The 21,495-nt window shown below is 39.9% G+C and overlaps 1 protein-coding gene across 2 annotated transcripts in view; it reads left to right on the plus strand.

The window, feature by feature from the left end:
• RCAN2 (regulator of calcineurin 2) overlaps positions 1–20,162 on the plus strand; it is a 348,645-nt gene extending 328,483 nt beyond the window's left edge. For both annotated transcript variants that reach the window (XM_027838273.1, XM_027838274.1), the window contains one exon: positions 18,339–20,162. In XM_027838273.1, coding sequence (XP_027694074.1) covers positions 18,339–18,502 — 164 coding nt within the window. In that variant the 3' untranslated portion in view covers positions 18,503–20,162. The remainder of the gene's footprint in view (positions 1–18,338) is intronic.
• Positions 20,163–21,495: the final 1,333 nt, after the last annotated feature.

Here is a 21,495-nt window from a genome sequence, read left to right on the forward strand (position 1 = left end):
AGCTCTGCCTTTCCTAACTGTGTGACCTTTCGCGAGTGAGTTTCCTCAATTGACCGTAAGACAAGAGGGTTGCCCTAGATGACCTCTGATGTACTTTGGTGCTCTGGAGCAATGGTCTTGTACCTTTCTGATTCCCAGGCTGGTCCTTTATCTCTTGTACTCACAGCCTTCCTAGCTGGGGATACCTTAATGAAGTTTGTCAGCTGGCTTCCCAAACGTAATTGCTCTCACAGATGTGCATAGGACACAGGTTGGGTCCCGAGTGATGGGGAGGGAGCTAGATGGGAGCATATCAAAAACCAACTCCACCTAATTCACAATTTAATCTAGGACAGAGATTCTTCACCTTTTTGTACGTCATAGACTTGTTTGTCAAACTGGTGAAGCTTATGACCGGCCCAGAATGTGTTTAAATGCATAAAATAAAATACACAGAATTTCAAAGGAAAATAATTACACTGAAATACAATTACAAAAAAAAATAATAATTCACAGTCCCCAAATTAAGATCCCCTGACTTAGGACCCCTCGTGGCTACATACGTAAGAATTTTTTGTTTGGAGGGAGGCAAGGGGAACTGCTATGGCCAGTAGAGATTCTGCCAGGTCTTTAAGGTCTTGGTATAGTTAGCAGAAAGAGCACTTGACTTAGAATAAGTAGACCTAGATTCATTCATATCCATCCTCTGTGTGACCATAGGGAAGTCAGTTCTCTCTGAGCCTCAGTTTCCTCATTCATAAAATTTTTGTGGTTATTGTTGTTCAATTGTGTCTAACTCTTGGTGATCCCATTTGGGGTTTTCCTGGCAAAGATACCAGAGTGATTCGTCATTTCCTTCTCCAGCTCATTTTAAGGATGAGGAAACTGAGGCAAATAAGATTAAAGCATTTACCCAGGGTCTCACAGCTAGTAAATGTCTGAGGCCAGATTTGAACTCAGGAAAATGAGTCTCTCTGATTCCAAGCCCAGTGTTCTATCTATGGTGTCACCTAGCTTCTCTCCATTCATAAAATAGAGATGTGCATACTCGCATTAACCTACACTACTCCAGGGCAACTAGGTGATTCAGTGGATAGAGCACCAGAACTGTAGTCAGGAAGACCTGAGTTCAAATCTGGTTTTAGACACTTAACTAGCTGTGTCACTTAACCCAGTTTGCCTTCATTTCTTTATCTGTAAAATGAGCTGGAGAAGGAAATGGTGTCACAGAGTCAGGCAAGCCTAAAACAACTAAACAACAACACTCTACTCCAATGGGTTGTTGCAAAGAAAATATTTTATAAACTTTAAAAGCATGGGAACTTGACCAGTAATTTCATTAGTACAGGGAAGAAACTCCCTATACCTATACATGTTCAGCACCTTCTTAGTGAATGAGTCTTAAAGGGTTGTCTACAGAAGTGGTAAACTCACAAAGCTCCCTTATGTGGCCCCAACCAGATTAAAATATGATTGGGACATGCTTAGCAAAATAATTTTTTAAAAATACAACATAGATAATGTTAGTTTGTGGGTTTTTTTAAGTCAAAATTCATCCTGCAAGAATCTGTTTCTCTTTGTATTTGACACCACAGCACTAGAGCATTGAGGGTTTAAGTGACTTGCCCAGGGTCACACAGCTAATATACATCAGAGGAAGGGCTTGAACCCAGAGCTTTGGATGGCTTTGAGGCTAACACTCTCTCTACTACACCATGTTGCCTCTCCATGAATCTTAAAACACTAAAATCAATGTTAGTTGTTAAGGAAAATCATTATGGGGAAAGGTATTCATCAAGTCCCTGATCAATGAACTTCCTTAATAGTTTTTCTTCCGTTATGGAATATTTGTTTTATCTTTGCCTGTGTGCAGCTAGACTGAGAAGGAGACAAGATTAAAGGGGACAGTAAGTGCTCTTTCCGGTGCCTGGGGATGGGGAAGGAATGATAAGTAACACTCACTCCTTGCTCTTCTTTTTATGGTTGCCTCCTTTCAATCTCTCTTGGGCCATCTGAGAATTTGACCAGGGATTTGACATGAGAATGTTGAAATAGCATGGTAGCAGCAGCTTCCTAGTCTTTCTCTCCCCCAGCAAAAATGGTTAAGCCCCAAATCTAAAACTTGAAAGGAAAACCTACTCTAACATTGGGCAAATTATTTACAGTCACACTTTCCCCCTCTTTAAATGTGTTTTTATCTCATCAGCATGCACACACACAAGCTTGTTTTCCTCACCTATAAAATGAGGGAGGTTGGAGTAAATGGTCTCTAAGGTATTTTCCCGCTTTAAATCTGTGATAATGTCAGACTGTGAGCTTTGAATACTTATCATCATTGAATTAGTCACTCTAGAAGCAACTAGGTGGCATAGTGTAGAGATCCCTAGGTCTGAAGTCAGGAATTCCCAAGTCCAAATCATAACCTCATATACTTACTAGCTGTGTGACCCTGGGCAAGTCACTAAAACTCTTTATGCCTCAGTTTCCTCAACTATAAAATGGGAATAATAATAGCACCTACCTCCCCAGGTTGTTGTGAAGAACAAATGAATTAATATTTGCAAAGTGCTTAGCACAGCAGTTGGGACATAGCAGACACTTAATATATGCTTGCTTCTTTCTTTCCTTCTTTATTCTATGCCAGCTATAAATAAGGGCCCAAATATTCTCTACCTAGTCAGTTCAATGAACATTTAATAAGGGCCTCCTATGTGCATGGTATTGTGTTGAGTGCTGGGAATAAAAAGTCAAAAAGCCCCAAAGAGTCTACATTCTGCTGAGGAGGCACAAACAAGTAAGCAGATTTAGGACATGACATATAGGCGGAGATTTGAAGAAAACTAAGAATTTAAAAAGGCAGAGGGGAAGAGGAGATGCATTCCACCCATGGTGTCTAGCCTGTGCATAGGCTGGTGAGAGATGGAATTTTGAGATCCAGGAATAACAATTAGGCTGGATTAGCGGGAACACCCTTTCATCCTTTGCTTTAGAGTAAAACCATAGCCAGAGAGGGAAGAAAACACATACCTAAACATGGTAAATTTTCTAAATTTTTCTGAAATAGTATAGTATAGTGCAAAGAAAATTGTATTTGGAATCAAAAGACCTGGGTTGTTAGATTCTTAAATCCAGCATTGAATAAATTAATTAACTTTTCTGAGCTCCACTTTCTTCATCTGTAAAAAGAAAAAAACATTATGTGTACTACCTACCTCCATTAGTTACTCAACAAGACGTTTATTAAGCACTTTCCACATGCCAGGCACTGCACTAAATTCTGGGAATAAAAATAAAAAGAAAAACTGGTCCTTGTCCTCAAGTAGCTCATATTCTGATGGGAGAAACAACATACAAAAGATATAGATATAGATATAGATAGATAGATAGATAGATGATGGATGAATGCATAGAGAGAGAAAGATGAATATAGATATAGACACACAGCATATATAATAACTGTATATGCAAAATATACACACAATTATTTGTATGTTATTACAAATAACTGTGTGCAAAAGATACATACATGTACACAGTATATAATTATGCATGAAAAATGTATATATATACAGTATGTCTAATAACTGTTTACAAAAATATACGCAATTATTTGTATGTTGTTTATCTCATTAGACTGTGAGCTTCTTGAGGTCAGGGACCATGTTTCTCATCGATAGATAGACAGATATACATATATACACACATATTACACACATGTAAATATATATGATATACATTTTTGTCCTTTCCATATATGTGTGTGTGTACACATATGCAGTGTAAATGTCAAGCAGTCAAATCAGTAAATAAACACTTGTTAAGCACGTACCAAGCATTATGCTAAATACTGGGGATATAAAGAAAGGTAAAATACAGTCCCTGCCCTCAGGCAGCTTACAGTCTAATGGAGGTTGGTTGTTTGGTTGTTGTCCTTGGTTCTCAAAAAGGACCAAAGTGACGTCACTAAGTTAGAGTCAAGTTTCGATGCCTGTGGCTGATCAGATCAACACAAGTTCTGACTGCTCCACCACAGGTCTGGCACAAATAGTCCACGTGAACTTTTGGGGTCAATCCTCTAAATCTGCACATCTTGTGTTTTTTTTGTTTGTTTGTTTGTTTGTTTTCTTGAGCAACTTCAATTCTGTTTTGCTCATAGAGCACAGCCCCTTCTGTGATGAGGGCACACCACGCTGGGTGGTCCTATGCCAGGGTCTCCTACGTCACACAATCAATTCCAAAGTCCTTAAGAGAGACCTAGAGATTATCCTTGTATCGCTTCTTCTGATCGCCATGTGAGCACTCGCCCTGTGTGAGTTCTCCATAAAATAGTCTTTTAGGCAAGCGTAGGTTTGGCATTCCAACATGGCCAGCCCATCTTAGTTGTGCTCAACAGTATACCTAGAAAGGAGCTAAAATGGAGGGAGGAGGTGGGGAGAGTGGGAGGAGAAAGGGAGAATACCTAGCACAGAAAGTATGATAGAGTCCTCTAGCCAGGGAGGAAATGATGATGTAGCTGGGGAACTCTTCAGTGTCCACCCTCCACCCCCTCCAATCAGAGGGGAGAGGAGCCCAGGTGGTCCTGAGGAGTTGTTCATCTAAGAAGGTGATCTCAGAGGAAAGTCATTAGCAGTGGGAGGGACTGGGAAAGGCCTAGTGCAGAGGGTGGACTTTGAACTTAGTACTAAAGTAGGCGGGGGGGAAGCCAGGAGGTGGAGCTGAAGTAGGCAGGGGGAAGCCAGGAGGTGGAGCTGAAGAGGTGAGGAAATTTTGGGTTTTGTTTGAAAACAAAAATCCTTTGCTTTTTCATGAATCTCTCAGCTCTCTAGCTGATCTGGGTTTGTTGAAATGAGACTCTAGCAGCTGTCCTCTCCTCTCTACAAACAAAGGTGGTTAAAATCATTTACACTGTATTTACCTTGTTATTTACATAGCTGGCGTCTCCCGCATTGGACTGTGATTTCCTTGAGAGTAAAGATCATATTTTTACCTTTTTTTGTATTCCCAGCACTTAGCAGAGTGCCTGGTATATAATAAGTGCTTTAAAAATGAATGTTAACTGAGTGACAAAAGTAATCATTATACACAGTACCTGCAGATTGGGATGACTTGACAAGTGTTTTTTTTTTTTTTTCATCCTCACCTTAAGGCAATGTGTTTCTTCTGACCAATCCAATTAAAACAACACGCTTCATTTAAATGGAAACTCACTGCTTAGAATCCAGCATCCTGGAGCTAGGTGTTACAGGGTATTAAGAACAAGTTTCTTAACACCTAGCTTTCTTAATGCTGGTCCAATTTTTATCACTTTGTTCTTATTCCCTGTGGATGGAAGCATTTATACAGAAGAAGAAATGAAAAACAACCATGAAAAATTAATTTAAACTCAAACAGAACAGACCTGTTTTCCCCTAAACCCATGATGTTTCTCTGGCACACAAAGTGAGAATTTAGGATCGGTAGGGGAGGGACCGCAGGCAAATGAATGGAAACCGTAAAGGACATTTCCCTGGCAGCCTAAGGCCCTTGGAGAGGTTTAAATGGACTTAGTTTATAACCCACAGCACGTTCACCTAAGTTGTTAATTTTCATTATTTATTGAGCCAGTCCATTGAGATAGTGCATGAGTACATAGATCTAGGAAAAGCTTTGTAGGCAAATGATGAGTCAGACCTAGAAATGGAAAAGAAGAAGCCTGCAGTCTAGATTACATCTGGGAAATTGGGCAGGGCTTTTAACCATCTCAAGACACACACACACACACACACCACTCCTCTCTGGAACAACACTTTGTTCTCCTAGTGATGTCAGAAATTTTCAACGTTTAGAACACTCCAATTTCTGAAGAACTAAAGTGAGACAGGTGATGTAAACAGCAATGGAGAAATGCATATATTGTGAGGGTTAGGAAATTGCCACATGGTTCCAGCTAGGATCTTGCCAGAGGTGTCTAATAATAAGGAGGAAGAAGAGAAGGAGGAAAAGGAAAAAGAGGAGGAAGAGGAAGAGGAGGAAAAGGAGAATGAAGAGGAAGAGAAGGATAAAGAACTATACATGGCATTTCACTGGTATGGGATACCTTCAGGTGAACGAACTCCTTCTCTCAAGGCAGGTCAGCACCTTCTCTGCAACTTTTAGGCAGAGAGTTGCCTAAAGCAGAGGTGTCAAACACACAACACTCCTGAAGGTGGCCTGAATCAAATTAAAATGCAATTGAGAAATATTTAACAAAATACATTTTAAAATAGGACATAGATAATGCTAATATGAGGTTTTCTAAGTCAATATGATTCCTTCAGGGATCCTTGTATGTAGTTAACTGACCCTGTTTCTATTTTATTTGGCTATCACTGGCTTAGAGCACTGAAAGGTTGAGAGTCAGAGCGCCACACAGGCAGGATGGGTCAGAGTTAGGACCTGAACCCACATCTCCTAGGCTCTTAGGCAGTTCTCTATCCACTATATCACATACTAACCACCATCACCACAACTATCATCACCATCCTCCTCATCATCTATACAGAGCTTTAAGATTTGCAAAGCTCTTTACATATTTTATCCAGAAAATGTGTGAGAAGTGGCCTCGTCACATAGCAAGAGCAAAGCATGACAGATATGGGCAGCATGAGTGTTGCTGCACCGATATCTAAAAACATAAAAAGATCTGGAGGAAGACCTCCAGCATCATGAGTAGATTTTCTCCGGATCAGTGGGAAAGCAACCAAGAATGGTACATGAGAAGGAATGTATTCCTTGTCACCTATACCAATGGAGGAGATATCCAAATGAACGAGATCATGGTTCCATTGAAGTATATTGAGTCATAACAATAGGCAAGATTATACATAAAAGAAGAGGAAGACTGAATGGAAATACACTAGCTATCTTGACTACCACAAGAAGTAACAATGAGTGGGAGGAGTTCTAATGTCATTATTGGCATTATTGATATTATTGGTAAGGTAGTTACTCTAGATATTATTATACCTAGATTATGCATGCATCATTATATCAGTACCTAGCCTGGTATAGAGTAGGTGCTTATCGAATGCTTGTTGACTTGACTTATTATCAACCTCATTTTACAGATGAAGGGAAAAAATGTGGCCAGAGAAATTAATTTGTTCACACATAATAAATGTCAGAAATTGAACCCAGGTCTTCTTGTGTCTGAAACCAGCACTTTCTCCACTAGGCCAAGATGCCTCTAGATCATGGATTAAAATCAAATGGATACAGGGCCACTAAACCATACATAAGCATCCCTGCATTAAATATTTTCCATTTACATTTTTTGTCTGGCTCAAGACACACTCAGGAGTGTTGAGGGCTACATGTTTGATACCTTTGCTCAAAGAGATCATTGCTAAGGTATTTGCCAACTCCAATAGCCCATGTTTGTAAGCTATCTTTCCTCCCTTCTTCAAGAGACCTGCAATCTAAGGGGGCAGGTAAGACACAAAGGTACAGAGATAACAATTTAAGACAGCGTGGTCACAGTTGGTCATTCATTTCAGTCATATCCAATTCTTCATGACCCCATTTGGAGTTTTCTTGGCAAAGATGATGGGAGGGTTTGCCATTTCCTTCTCCAGCTCATTTTACAGATGAGGAACTGAGGCAAACAGGGTTAAGTGACTTAAGCAGGTTCACACAGCTAGTAAGTGTTTGAGGCCAGATCTGAACTCAGAATGATGAGTCTTCTTGACTTTCAGGCCCAGTGCTCTATCCAGCGGGCTACCTACCAGTCACAGAGAGGGCAACAAAATGTGGTTCAATAATAGCTTATTCATCTATTTTCTAATTCTAATAGAAAAATGTCCTTTTATTTTTCAACCACAGGAAAAAAATACATTGAGACAATGCTCCTTCTGCTTTCCCTACCCTCAACTAAGAATCCTTTTTTGGCTTACCATCCTTTTGTTCAAAGGCCATTTTTTGTGTGACACCTTCCCTGACCACCTCCTCCACACTGATGCTGTAGAGTAGTCCTGACAAACCCAAATAGAAATGGGAACTATGAATCTATGCATAAGGATCTATGAGGTCCCCACAGTGACTTAGAAACCACATATAAAATTATTTATCTTCTATTATATTTTTATTTTGTTACACATTTTCCCAATACATTTTAATCTGATTTTGACTGTACTGTGACCTTGTGTTTGACACCTCTGTAGTGAATGGTATCTTAATCACTCATTTACTTCTCTGAAATAACAAATTCAAGTTAAGCAAATGATTGATTGAAGTCCATTATATGCAGAGAGACAGTGTTGCTTGGTGATTAAAGATCTAGTCTTGAAGCCAGGAACCCTGGATTTAAGTCTTGCCTCTGATGCATACCGATTGTGTGACCTTGGGCAAGTCACTTAACATTTTGGTACTCTTGGCAACTTTATAAGACTATAAGTTACAGAGAAAAGGCTGACTTGTCTTTTTAGAAGGAATTTTAGCAGCTAGGTGTTTTCTAAACCAAGGAAATAACAGGTCTCATCCCTGTTCTATCTCTGTGGGCAGACGCTGTGCTAGGCTCTAGGAATGCAATGATGAAAATAAGATGCAGTTCCTGCCCTTGGGGAGCTTACAATCTAATGGAATATAGCCCTTGAATTTTTTTTTGCCTGTGCCAATGGCCTACAATAGAAAAAAAAAACAACAACAAAGTTAGAAAAACACAATTTTGAACTTACTAACATGGTACCTTGTGTCCTTTACTTTCATGTACATGTCTTATCTTTGTACATGTTGATTTGTGACACAGAAAGTAGGCTATACAAATTCTGAAAACAAATATGTGTAAGGTGAAAGTTACCTCTGTATCCTCCACTCATACCATGTTTCTTTCCCCTAGACATTTGATCAATTGGAATCCCTTCTTTTGCTGATGGAATTCCATCCCACCTTTCAGGACCTAACTCCAATATCACCTCCTCTATGAAGCCTTCTCTGATGACTTGATCTATGCAGATTTTTCCTTGGGTAGGGTGAAGAATACTGAATTTGAATTCAAAGTTGCTGGGTTCACATTCTTATTCCAACATTAACTAGTTCTGTGGCCCTGGACAACAAGAGACTTCCCAAAGTGAAAGGCAAAATGAAAGTTTCCACCCTCAAAGAGCTCCTATTCTACTGGCATGTTAAGCATTCAAATCTATACTACTGTCCATGACCTTTAAAACATTTTTTTAGATTAAGGATTGAATCAACCTAGCAAAATTATAATCCGTCAGATAGAACAAAAAAGAATAAGATTGTAATCTGTGAATTAATCCAGAGTCCGTGAAGTCATTATACTGTTTCTAATGGTCTCTAAAAGACAATTTTCCAAAGAAGTGAATTCTGGCATATTTCCAATTGGGTTTTGAACTATGAGTAAGGATATAGAGGTTAATAATGGATGGATCAGAAAACATTTATTATTATTATTATTATTATTTATTGCTTACCATGTGCCAAGCATTATGCTATGTAGTAGGGATACAAATAGAAAAAAGTCCATGTCTCAAAAAGCTCATACTAATTAGAAGGAGAACACACACAAAGGAAATTTCAGCTTCAGGGAAGAAAAAAGGGCCCCAAAGTCCTAAGTGTTCAGTGGCAGGGCATGATGGAAAGGCCTAGAAGCCCTTATAATACAGTGGCAAGACAGGTGGTAAGGTCTACTGATCCTCCACCTCACTGGAAGGAATAGAATTGCTGACTTCTATATTATTCAAATGATGTGTCTGGGTCATAAAACCAGCAAGATGGAGGATGAGACTCCAATCCTCATGACTTCTCAAACATCTCAAAATAGGAATTATATTCAAGTGATAAAGAGATTTCAGTGGTCTAGGACAGTGATGCCAAACTCAAATTAAAACAGGTCACTAAACCATCCATAAAGATCCCTGTGGGTGCCATATTGATTTAGAAAACCACATATGTATTAATGCTATCTATATTTTATTATATTTTTATTTGCTTTGTTAAATATTCCAATTACATTCCCCTCTTCCTATCATACTCCAGCAATAGGGCTTCACAAGCCTACCTTGAACTTGTAACAAAACCCAATTCTAACCTCCCCACCTCCTCCCAGTGCCATGAAAACTAAAAGGCAAGAAGTTTGCTCAGACTGGAGCAGCAGCATGGCATGACTCCATATTTCAACAAAGTTCAGCCAGAGAACTAAGGGACAGAAGGAACCAGGACATATGTGTGGCTGTGTGTCTCTCCATTAAGCCTGAGGGAAAGAGCCCAATATCCAGCTGGGGCCAGTTCTGTCCCTCCCAGAAGTCACTTGGAGCAGAGACTAAAATGGTGAATTAGGAATTGCTGGTTGGAGTCTGGGAAGAGGCTGAAAGGGCTTTGAGATCAAGTCCCCAGGGAAGACACACTCAAAGAAAAGTAAGAGATACGATGCGAACTTAAGGGGGGGAGAAAAGACTGAAATTGCTAAAGAATTCAGGAGAAAGAACTGTCCAAGTGGGTGAGCAGTCAAGCAATTCAAGTGAATTCTGAGTTTCTGGGGGTAAAGACAAGAAAGGAAGGTATTGCCTGCATGATGTAGCAGCCATCTGCTCCTAGGCCAGCCTGGGAGAGTTCTTTGTATCTGGGTGCAAAAAGGGAAAGAATATAAGTATAGTACCTCTCTCTATTAAGTATCTCTTGCCTCATTGTAGAAGGTAGGGACAATACCTATGTCATTGTCTTGGTAGGGCACTAGTGATCCTTAATTATCTCTACCCTCTTCGTCCCCACCTCCACCCTTAGATATAGTTAAGCTTTTTCTCCAAGAGTCACTTTCTTATTCTTGGTACATTAGGAAAAGACACTGGGGTGTATTGAAAAGAATGTCACCTTTGGAATTATAGGACTTCGGGTTCACATTGCCATTTACTACCTGTGTGACCTTAGGCAAATCATTTCCCCTTTCTGGGCCTCATTTTCTCATCTGTAAAATAGAAGAGTTGAACTAAATGACCTCTGAGGTCCTTTCCAGCTCTATATCTGTGATCCCATGAATCCATAAGAATGATTTATTATCTCTGTGGTGGCTCCCAGAATTTAAAATTCTGCCCTTTACCACCTCTTGAAAGGCCAGAACTTTGCTGATTTTGGCTTTCTGTGGTTAATCAGACTGGTAAAACAGAGATAAAACTACCATTGTACAATCAATGACACAGTTGGCTGAAGATGAAAATTATTATTAAAATAATGTCTTTCCAAGGTAGGTGGTGACTGGCAGCTGCTTTTCTGCTACATGCAGGCTGTTGGTACAACCACACACTTTCCCCATGCTTTTGAGGGTACCAAATCAACTGTCTCCCCATTAGAGATGGCAGCCTGCATTTGGTTTCATTGAAGTTCCTTCATGGATGCCTAGAAGAATCAATACTTCCCCACTAGCCTTTGCCCAACCCCAGTTACCCTGGAAGAAAAGGGAGCAAGAATCCTTTAAAAATATTTCCAGCTCTGACTCATTCCCCCTGTGGTGTGATGTGGAACAAGCACCATATTTGGAGACTAGGGACATGGGTTCAAATGCAGACTTCCGCTTATTACCTTGTGTGACCTTGGACAGGGCATTTCCTCTCTTTCAGGATGAATTTCCTCATTAATCTTCAGGATGTATAAGGAGCAATTGAAAGAACTGAGGAGTGTTGAGAATGAAGAAAAGACTCAGGGAAGGGATATTTAGAAAAGGGATTAGATTGTTCTATTTGGCTGTGAAGAGCAGAACTAGAAAAAATGCGTGGAAATTGAAAAAAAAAAAGCAAATTTAGAGTCCTATTGTGGGGAGAACTCTCTAACAATTGGAATTATCCAAAAGAACATATTACTTTGTGGGACTGGGTCTCCCGTTATCAGAGGTCTCCAAGCAAAGGCTGGATGGTCACTTTTCAGTTATTGTCCTTCGTCCTTCATTCTCGAAGAGGACCGATGATATCGGGAGGGGATATCTTGACTTGCCAGTGAATTGGATTTCAGTGAGTCAGGGCTATACAAAGTCATCAGCCTCACTCTCTCCTCCAGAGTCATCGGAGTCCAGTGGCAAAACATAGGTCAAGATGACTGTCTATGGCCCAGAATACAGTGAGAGACGTTGGCCTTTTTAAGCTAATGTCTTTCCAGATCTCAGTTTCTCTGAGGCAACACCTATTCAATAATTAAGGGCTACGTAAGGACTGAGGCAAAAGACAACCTAATTGGCCTTCATAAAAGAATCAATCTGGGAGGGGAAGACCCTCAAGACCACTTCTCAGTATGTTATAGTGGGGATTCTTTTTTGACTATGGGTGAATTAGATGGCCACTGAAGTCAATCAATGAACATTTTTAAGCACCTACAATGTGCCAGGCACTGTGCTAAGTGCTGAGGAATATTGTAAAATCTGAAATTCTGGTCTCTGTAATCTAGGTTTGTTGTACTAAATGCCCTCTTATGTCCCTTCCGGCTTCAAATCTCGGGTCTAAAAAATTACATTGAATCTAGGTGATAGAGAATAGAAATTTTTTCTCTTGGGGGAGAATTTGGGAGGGGAAAGAGTTGGATACTCTGTTCTTTGCATCTGTGTCAACAACAACAAAACTTGATATTATTCAACCAAAACAAAATACCTTTAATAATGGTGTCCTACATTTTTTAAGGGGAAGGCTACTAGGAAAATTATTTAGAGGCGTAAGAGACAGAAAAGCATTTGAACTGATTTTGTTGTCCTTGAAGAGAGAATCAGGTGTGATTTTTCTGTCCTTACCAGTATTTGAAATTCCCCTTCTCTGTAAGTGCAAGGACATAGTGGCAAGAAGAACTTGCCACTGACAGTGACCAATTGGTCCCCACTGCTGGGTGGCAACATTGACGTCAGCCCCCACGGCTGAGAAATTAGCTGAAGCCTGGAGAGGAAATAGGCCAAAAAAGAAAAAAAAAATTCAATCCGGGAAGACCATAGTTATTTCTCTTTTTACTTTGTGGCCTCTCAGCAGCTGTGATGCTTTGCTGCTTTTTGATAGCAGGAAAATTTCCAAAAATAGAATAGTGAAATGTCAAAGTTAATGGGATCAGGGCAATAAAATATCCCTAGTACCAAGAAATCCAACTTCATTAGCTTGATGTGAATGTTGCTCTCAACCCTGCAGCAGACAAACTGTGCTGCCATCACCTTTACTTTCCCCATAGTATATATCCCATCACACATATACTCTCATTCAGTGAATGAAAGCAAGACCATTGCCTAATTCTCCCCGTTTACAGTGGCACTTTTTCTTTCTTTTTTTTTTTCTTCTTCTTCAAAATAATTCCCACTCTGCTGACTTAGGTTTCACTCAGTGGAGCCTGGTATGTCTTGGCTAAGGCAAAGAGTTTAATTAAAGAATCATAGGATTTAAAGCTGGGAGAGAACTCCCTAATCTCCTCTAGTCCAAAACTGAACGTTTTTCAGAGGAAACTGAGTCTTAGAAAGATGGTGACTTGCTGTGATTTGAACTCGGGGATTTTGACTCCAGATTCGTGCTTTCTCTTTCACCATTCTTCCTTGCCTAGACCAAGTGTGGATAGGACCTAGCCCACATTCATTTACTCCTTCACAAATACTTATTACCCAATTGCTGCATTACTCAGACTTACCTACTACCTTTGAGCAAAGAAAACTTTTTTAAAACTTGTTTTAAAACCATCAACCCTGTGGGGTTGACCATAAAATATGTAAAACTATGTTATGCCTAAAAGCTCAGAAGTCAGGTCTCAAAGGCTGTCATGGAAAAAGTAAAGCCCTGGCCATTCTTCATATAAGAAAAGTGCCCTAGTGTATGTTGCAACCACCGTCAGTTTCTCAAAAAAGAGCACCACATACTGCAGACCATCAAAAAAACAAACAAAAAAACCACAACACAACAAAAACCCAAATACTTATTACCGTTCTTAAATCTTTTTCATCTGTTTCTTTCCTCCTGCCCATGATTGTGGGTATGCCTAATACACTGCCTTTCAACAGTGCATAGGCAACTTCAGCCTTACAGAAAGATGGATGAGGGAAGAGTGAATTAGGGCTGCAGCAGTGGGCTGGCTCTTCCCCAGAACCGAGGCTGCCAAAGGGAAACTAAAAAGCACAGCCTAAGGGTAAATAGCACCTTCTGATCACTTGCAGATAATTTTCCTCTCCCAGCTCCCTCTCACATAAAGAAGTCTTTTATTCTAAATTCCTGAAGAAAGAACAATAGTTTTAGATTTCATTTAACTTGACCACTGGTTAATCTGTAACTTTGAATAATCTACTCTTTTAATAATAAATGGGGATTAGAATCTAAAAGATTAATGAAGATCAATGGTATCTCACAACCCAGATTCCCCTTTCTTCCTTCCTGTTTTAAGACAAAAATTTTAGGAGAAAGTGAGAGGAAGGGAAAAGCGAGCAAATATAGCATATTCTTTAATAAGTAAATACATGGGGCAGTTAGGCTGCGCAGTGGATAGAGCACCAGCCCTGAAGTCAGAAGGACCTGAGTTCAAATCCGGCCTCAGACCAAACACTTGACACTAGCTGTATGACCCTGGGCAAGTCACTTAACCCCGATTGCCTAAAAATTAAAAAAAAAATGTATATGTAAATACATGAAGGATCTGTGATTCTGTCACTGTGGAGAACTAAGTCCTCCATAAATACTTTTCTATTTTATTTCATTTTTTCACATGTATTCACCAACACAGATTGCAACCCATCTGTGATTTAAAAGATCGTAAAATCATAGATTTAGAGCTGGAAGGGACTTCATTGATAATCTAGTCCAACTTCCATCTTACAGAACAGGAAACTGAGGTAATGACAGGTTAAGCAACTTCCCCAAGATCGCACTAGTGATAAAGATGGGATTCAAGATGGCTTAACTGTTTGTTAGCTAAGATGCAAGTCTTTTACATTTTCTTTTACATGAAATATGATCTATCCTTATTTAATATCTTGTTAGCCCGAATGCTTCATTGGGAGCTAAGAACCCTCTTTTTTTTTTTTTGAGAGACCCATACAAGAGTCAAACGCTGATGTTTCCAAAGGAATCCTTGGGGAGAATGGGGTGAGGGTGGGGATATAAGCCTAAAGGAGATAACCTTGACTTTTTAAAACCTGAACCTGTGATTCTGGGCCCTTGATAGCATATGTCTCTGTGCTGTTCACTGAGAATGTGTGTTCCTTAAAGGCTTATCTTATATACTTATGTACCAGAACCTACCATGTTACCCCTGGATGCAGAAAAATTTTGTTGATATTAATGATAGGATTATGACTCTCAGCTAATATGTGGGTTTTAACAGCAAACTCCTGAAGGCAAGGTTCCTTCATTTAGGATTAACCATTAATGAGCCTAATGGTGGTTATTTCAGGCTTGTGAAGGCATTTTGAAACATGAGGCATTTGGAAGCAGGTGGGGATGTCCAATGTCCCTTATATCATATCAGGAAGACAACCACTTAATTCTACTGACCTGTTGGGTAGTAGACAGGTTGGGTGACAGTTGGGTAGTAGAGGTCAACTATAGATTCCCTAATCTGTTTAAAGGAAGAATTACCATGGAAACCCTAAACTAATCTGCCTGGCAATTTATATGACTGAATAACAGTTTGGTCTTGAGTAACTTGTAAAGTGTATAAGGATGTTTGTGTAGCTTGATTTAGTGACAAGAATTTAATGACAGGATTTCTCTCTAAAACCTCTGCTGTTTATTTATTCACTCTGTCTGCAAATGTGGACAAGTCACATTCTCTAGGTCCAGTTTCTTTGCTCATCCATTAAATGAGGTAATTAGACTGACCTGTTACCTCCCTCTAGAGAATGTAGGTTTCTTGAGGGTTCACATCGGTTTTGTCTTTGTCTTTGAATATGCAACATCTAGCACAGTGCTTGGCACACATAACAGGCACTTTTTAAAAAAACAAATAAATATTTTTTAAAGTTTAAATTTATATTTAAACAAATATTTAAATTTGTTTTAATGTTTAATGTTTTAGATAAACATTTATGTTTATTGATTAATTGATGAGAGTCAATTTCTAAGATTGCAGTTAGGTGGTGCAGTGGACATAGCACCTGGTCTGGAGTCAGGAAGACTCATCTTTCTGAGTTCAAACCTGACCTCAGAAACTTACTAGCTGGGTGACCATGGGCAAGTCACTTAAATTGACACTGTTTGCCTTAGTTTCCTCAATGGTAAAATGAGCTGGAGAAGTAAATGGCAAACCACTCCAGGCAATTTCTAAGATTGCCGCTAGGTGGTTCAGTGAACAGAGTACTGGGCCTGGAGTCAGGAAAACTCATCTTCCTGAGTTCAGATATGGCTTTGGACACTTATTAGCCTGGATAAGTGATTTAATTCTGTTTGCCTCAGTTTCCTCAACTGTAAAATGAGCTCAAGAAGGAAATAGCAAATCACTCCAGTATCTCTACCAAGAAAACCCCAAATAGGGCCACAAAGAGTCGGACATGACTAAAGAACAATTTAACAACCACGATTTCTGAGACCCCTGCCAACTTTAAATTCTACATCTTTTCGTTTAATAAGTCAGCTCTGTTGTCAGATAGATAGGTAGTCATGGCTTATAAAGAATCCAGGAAGCCATGTCTTATTCATCTTTGTAGCTTCCGTAGTATGGCAGGAGCCCAATAAATGTTTACTAAATAAACCAACCTTAGAGCTTCCTAACTGGTCTTCCTTCCTCTAGTCTCTCTATCCTACACATTATCTAAGAAACTTTTCTGAAGCACAGATCTGACTACATGATTTCCCTAACTCAACCAACTCCAGTGGTTTCCTATTGCCTTTAGGATAAAACAGAAACTCTTCTGTTTAGCTTTTAAAACCGGACACAGTCTAGCCCCAACCTATCATTCCAGATGTGTTGGATGTCACTCCCCCTCTCCCACTTTGCCACCCAGCCATGCTGGCTTTTTTTCCATTCCTCCTATATAACACTTTCCCTGCCCTGTCTTTGCTTTTGCACTGCCCATCCCCCCCAACCTGGAATGTACTTCCTTCTTACCTCAAGTAGGTGGTTTAATAGATAGAGTGCTGGGCCTGGAGTCAGGAAGACCTGAATTCAAATGTGGCCTCAGACACTCACTAGCTATGCGACCCTAGACAAGTCACTTAACTGCTTTTTGCCTTAATCCACTGGAGAAGGAAATGGCAAACCACTCCACTATCTTTGCCAAGAAAACCCAGTGACCAGTATTGGCGTGCTATGGTTGACAGGGTCATGGGCAACTCAAGGACCATCTTCTACATGAAGATTTCCCTGATCCCTTCACAACCAGTGCCCTAACTTCCAAACTACATTGTGTTTAATTTTGTATGTATTTGTATTCATTTATTTTATATTTATGCTGTATTTTTTAGATGTTTCTGTCTCCTATTAATATGTAAGCTCATACTGGGTAGGGATTGTTTCATTTTTTGTTTCTGTATACTCAGGACATAGCACAATGTCTGGCACATAATAGGTACTTAACAAATATATTGATTGATTGATCAGAGTTACAAGGATTTGTCTCAATCATCCAGAAGGTCAATTGTAGAGACCCCCTGACTACTTTAGAGAACAGAAGGTGTTGTACAGCCATGCAAGTTTTTGCAGACAAAGTAGAGGAGTAAATTTATAGCTGCAAGAGACTTCAGAGGCCATCTAATTCAGTTCCCTCATTTTACAGAGGAGGAAGATGAGGCCTAGAAAAGAGCGATATCTTTCCCAGGGTCTTACAGGTAATATGTAGAAGAATAAAGATTCAAACCTATGTCTTCTACCACCAAATCTACCACTATGACCACTGAGCCATTCCTCACATATGATCACAGATTCAGTGCTAAAAGGTATGTTAGAAGCCATCTATTCTGAATCCCATATTTAAGAAAGGAGAAAACTGAGTTGAGGTAGGGAGATCCATTTAGAAGTCTACTGTGGTACTCCAGGTAGAGATGATGATGTAAATGTATGGGTAGAGAGAAAGAGGAGAGATGTTGCGAAGGTAGAAATGAGGAGACTGCCAAACCGACCAGATATGTGGGGTGGGGTGGCTAGGTGGTGCAGTGGACAGTCAAGAAGACTTGTCTTCCTGAGTTCAAATCTGGTTACTTGCTGTGTGGCCCTGGGCAAGTCATTTCATTGTGTTTGCCTCAGTTTCCTCATCTGCTGAGCTAGAGAAGGAAGTGGCAAAACCAATATCTTTAAAAAAAAAACTCAACAAGATATGTGGGGTGAAGAGTGAAAAGTCAAGGATGGTTCAAAGGTTGTCAGTCTGGATGACTGGGAGGACAATAGTGCCCAGTCTCCATGGCTAGTGGTCCAGAATGGTTCCAATTTTTTCAGCCTCTTTCATTTATCTTGCTTTTTAGGGGAGAAGTATGAACTTCACGCAGGAACTGAGTCCACCCCAAGCGTTGTGGTGCATGTGTGCGACAGCGACATTGAGGAAGAAGAAGATCCAAAGAATTCTCCAAAGCCAAAAATCATTCAAACCCGGCGTCCTGGCCTGCCACCACCCCCTGTGTCTAACTGAGCTTCCCTCCATGCCTCAGACAACACAATCACTTCTTCTCTTTCACATGCTTTCCTTTCTTGTTGGCTTATTTTTATTAGGTCAGTTATGTTTAAAGGAATTGGTTGCCTTCAAATCCCTGGACATTTAGTTCACTGGGACCCCCACCCCTTCCTTATATTGAAGCCTCTCAACATAAGGGCTAGGAAAAGGGGATCTGTTTCCTGAATCCTGTCATTCACTGCTAACCCTAATGCATCTTTTAGGAGGGTCTAAAATAAATAGCATTTTGTTCTTAAGCCACTATTACATCTCAGAGCTATGTACTCAAAAGCCAACCTAAACCAGAGATGTCAATCATGAATGTCACTGTCTGGGGGGAGGTGTGCTTTGGCTTTCTCAATCCCCATATTGAGATGTATGCATTTTTTTTTTCCTGGCCACAATAATAGGACCATATGTAAACTTGAATTTTGATTGCATGAGATTCCATTCATTGTCTCTCACCCAGTCTCTGCACCCAACACCCACATGATATGCATGGTCACCCGCACTTGTTTTCATCATTTGAGGTAATGGTAACCCATTCGTGGTAACCCATGAAATTCCCCATGTCTAGCGGAGAACTCTCTAGAGGGGAACTTTGTTAGGATTGTCTACCTGGACAGGTCTTATTTTGTTTTCTGATGTACTCACTGTTTGGAATAAAACATTTCCTTAACATGTTAACATTTCTGGAGGGGAAAACCAAGTCTAGCACCCAAAGATGTTTCTTGATGTATTTTGGGTATTGCTTCCGCACACTAGCTACCACATCCCACCTAGGAGGTATGTCCAGGGTGATAGAGACTGACTTTAGCAGAAGCTGTTTGTTATTATGGCTTTCTGGTTTCAGAACTATTTGTTGTTGGGGTTTTTTCCCCCTTTCCTTTTTTTGTGTATATTTGTACAAATGTTTCAGCTGTGCTTTTGAAATCAGGAACTTTTTTTTTTCAATTTGGTGATTGTTCAGCCATGCCTGGAAACGTAACTCATGCATTGCTGTTAACGCATTCATAGAATATTACAGCTGTTATGGTAATATCACAGTATCTTATGGATAATACTGAGTATTGAAGGGGCACCAAGATTACTTCAATGGCATATAAGTAAAGATCGAGCATCTTTGTTATTGAAATCCGTTTTTAAAAAGTTATCAAATGTGAGCATCATTTGAAGGTGGTTTAAAGAGAACAGCAACTGAGCAAACCAAAATGAGAAAGAGAAAAGATTAATGGGAAACTACCCTACTCCTTCAATGCCCACATACTGTACATAGAAGACATTTGTTTTAGTTTGTGATTTTCTATTTCTCTATCCCAAAGTGCATTACAGAATATACACCTATAGAACCATTACCTTCTCTGCCGTATGTTCCCGGCCTAGGTCATCTACTGCTGTCCATTAATGAGTTAGTCTAGATGTGTGATGCCAGTTATGATGGAGTGGGAAAAATCTTTTCATTGCCCAAGCCGTAGAACAAAACAAAATAATACAGCCAAATGACTGAAGGGATTTCATGGTTTTTGACTAGGGTGTATAGCTCAGTCTCGTCAGAGACTGAAGTCACATAGAATGTTCATTCAGAAATTAGAAGTCCTTTTTACTGTGAACATATACAGTACTGTACTGCAGAGGGGAAACTGGGGGGAGGGGGGTTGGGAGGGAGCTTGTTAGAGTTTCTCCAGCTCTAATAAACTGGAGAAGGGGCTTATAAGATACTGAGGTTCCAAAAGGGGGAAAAAAAAAAAGATGGCTCCTGTAAGGAATGGAAAAAAAAAAAGGAAGAGAAGTATATGAATAAATGTTCTGGCTTTCACTTGCTGCAGAGGTTGCTTTCACTAGAAATTAAAGAGATTTAACAGTGAAGGCATCCTGCCCTCTAGTGGAACTCTTATCCGACCCTTTCTATTAAAGTAATACTACCCACCCTGTCCAAACATTTCAGCGATTCACTCAATGGTGAAGTCCCTCAGTCTGATTTTATAGGCTGCTTGCCAATCAATCAATGAGAATTTTTTTTAAGCACCTACTGTGTGTCAGCCACTGGACTAGGTGCTGGGAAAACAAAGACAAAAAATGGACATCACCCCTGCCTTCAAAGAACTTGCATTCTGTTCTTATGGATTACCCAGAATATAGGCTCCAAAGAAATTAGTATAAGGGAATGTGGAACTCCTGTTTTCCAGTTAGCTTACTTGTCCTGCTGGCAAATCTATCACATGTTTCAGACCAAGTATAATAGAATGCAACACCTTCATAGAATTCAGGTTCAATATAGTAGATCTGATCTCACCGGGTAGTCAGAACAGATAACAAAGTCTTTCCCCGTCCCAGTGAAAATTTGTCCCCCAAGCTAAGTGCATCTTTCACTGGGCAAGGTTTGTATTGAAAAAGAGAGCTTGGTTATCTAGGTGAATAAGGAACTCAGACTCAACGGTACCTCCTAGCACTGTGAAAGTCAGACTTGCCTCAGCATTTCCATGGACATGCATTATGCAAACCTCTTTAGCACTATTTTCAGTTTGAAGAGTGTAAAAAAAAAAAAGTGAGAGGTGCCCACCGAGTGAATCATTTGTGCACGTGTATAACTCAGAGAGCTTAGACTTCAAATAAATCTGGTGAATGATACTTTGTCCAAGTGGTTTACTTACTTAGGGCATTTGGGAGGCTAATATCGAGGCTAACTTGTCTCATTTGGTGATTGTCCAAACAGATTACTAATCAAGGAGGCAACATCATGTAGCAAATAAAATATTAGACCAGCCTTCAGGAGACATGGGTTCTAGTCCTTACACAAGCTGTGTGGCCTCAGTTCTCTGGGCCTCAGTTTTCTCAATTGTAAGACAAGGGATCATCTAAGGTACCTTTCAGTTCCAAATCCGATGATCCTATAAGATGATCCCTGAGATTCTTCCCAATTCCAAAAGTTCTATCATTCCAATTTTTGCTCTATGTAATAATTACTTTGAAAA

The sequence above is a fragment of the Vombatus ursinus genome, unplaced genomic scaffold (genome assembly GCF_900497805.2).
Source record: "Vombatus ursinus unplaced genomic scaffold, bare-nosed wombat genome assembly UNPS02014826.1, whole genome shotgun sequence".
NCBI classification, from domain to species: domain Eukaryota; kingdom Metazoa; phylum Chordata; class Mammalia; order Diprotodontia; family Vombatidae; genus Vombatus; species Vombatus ursinus.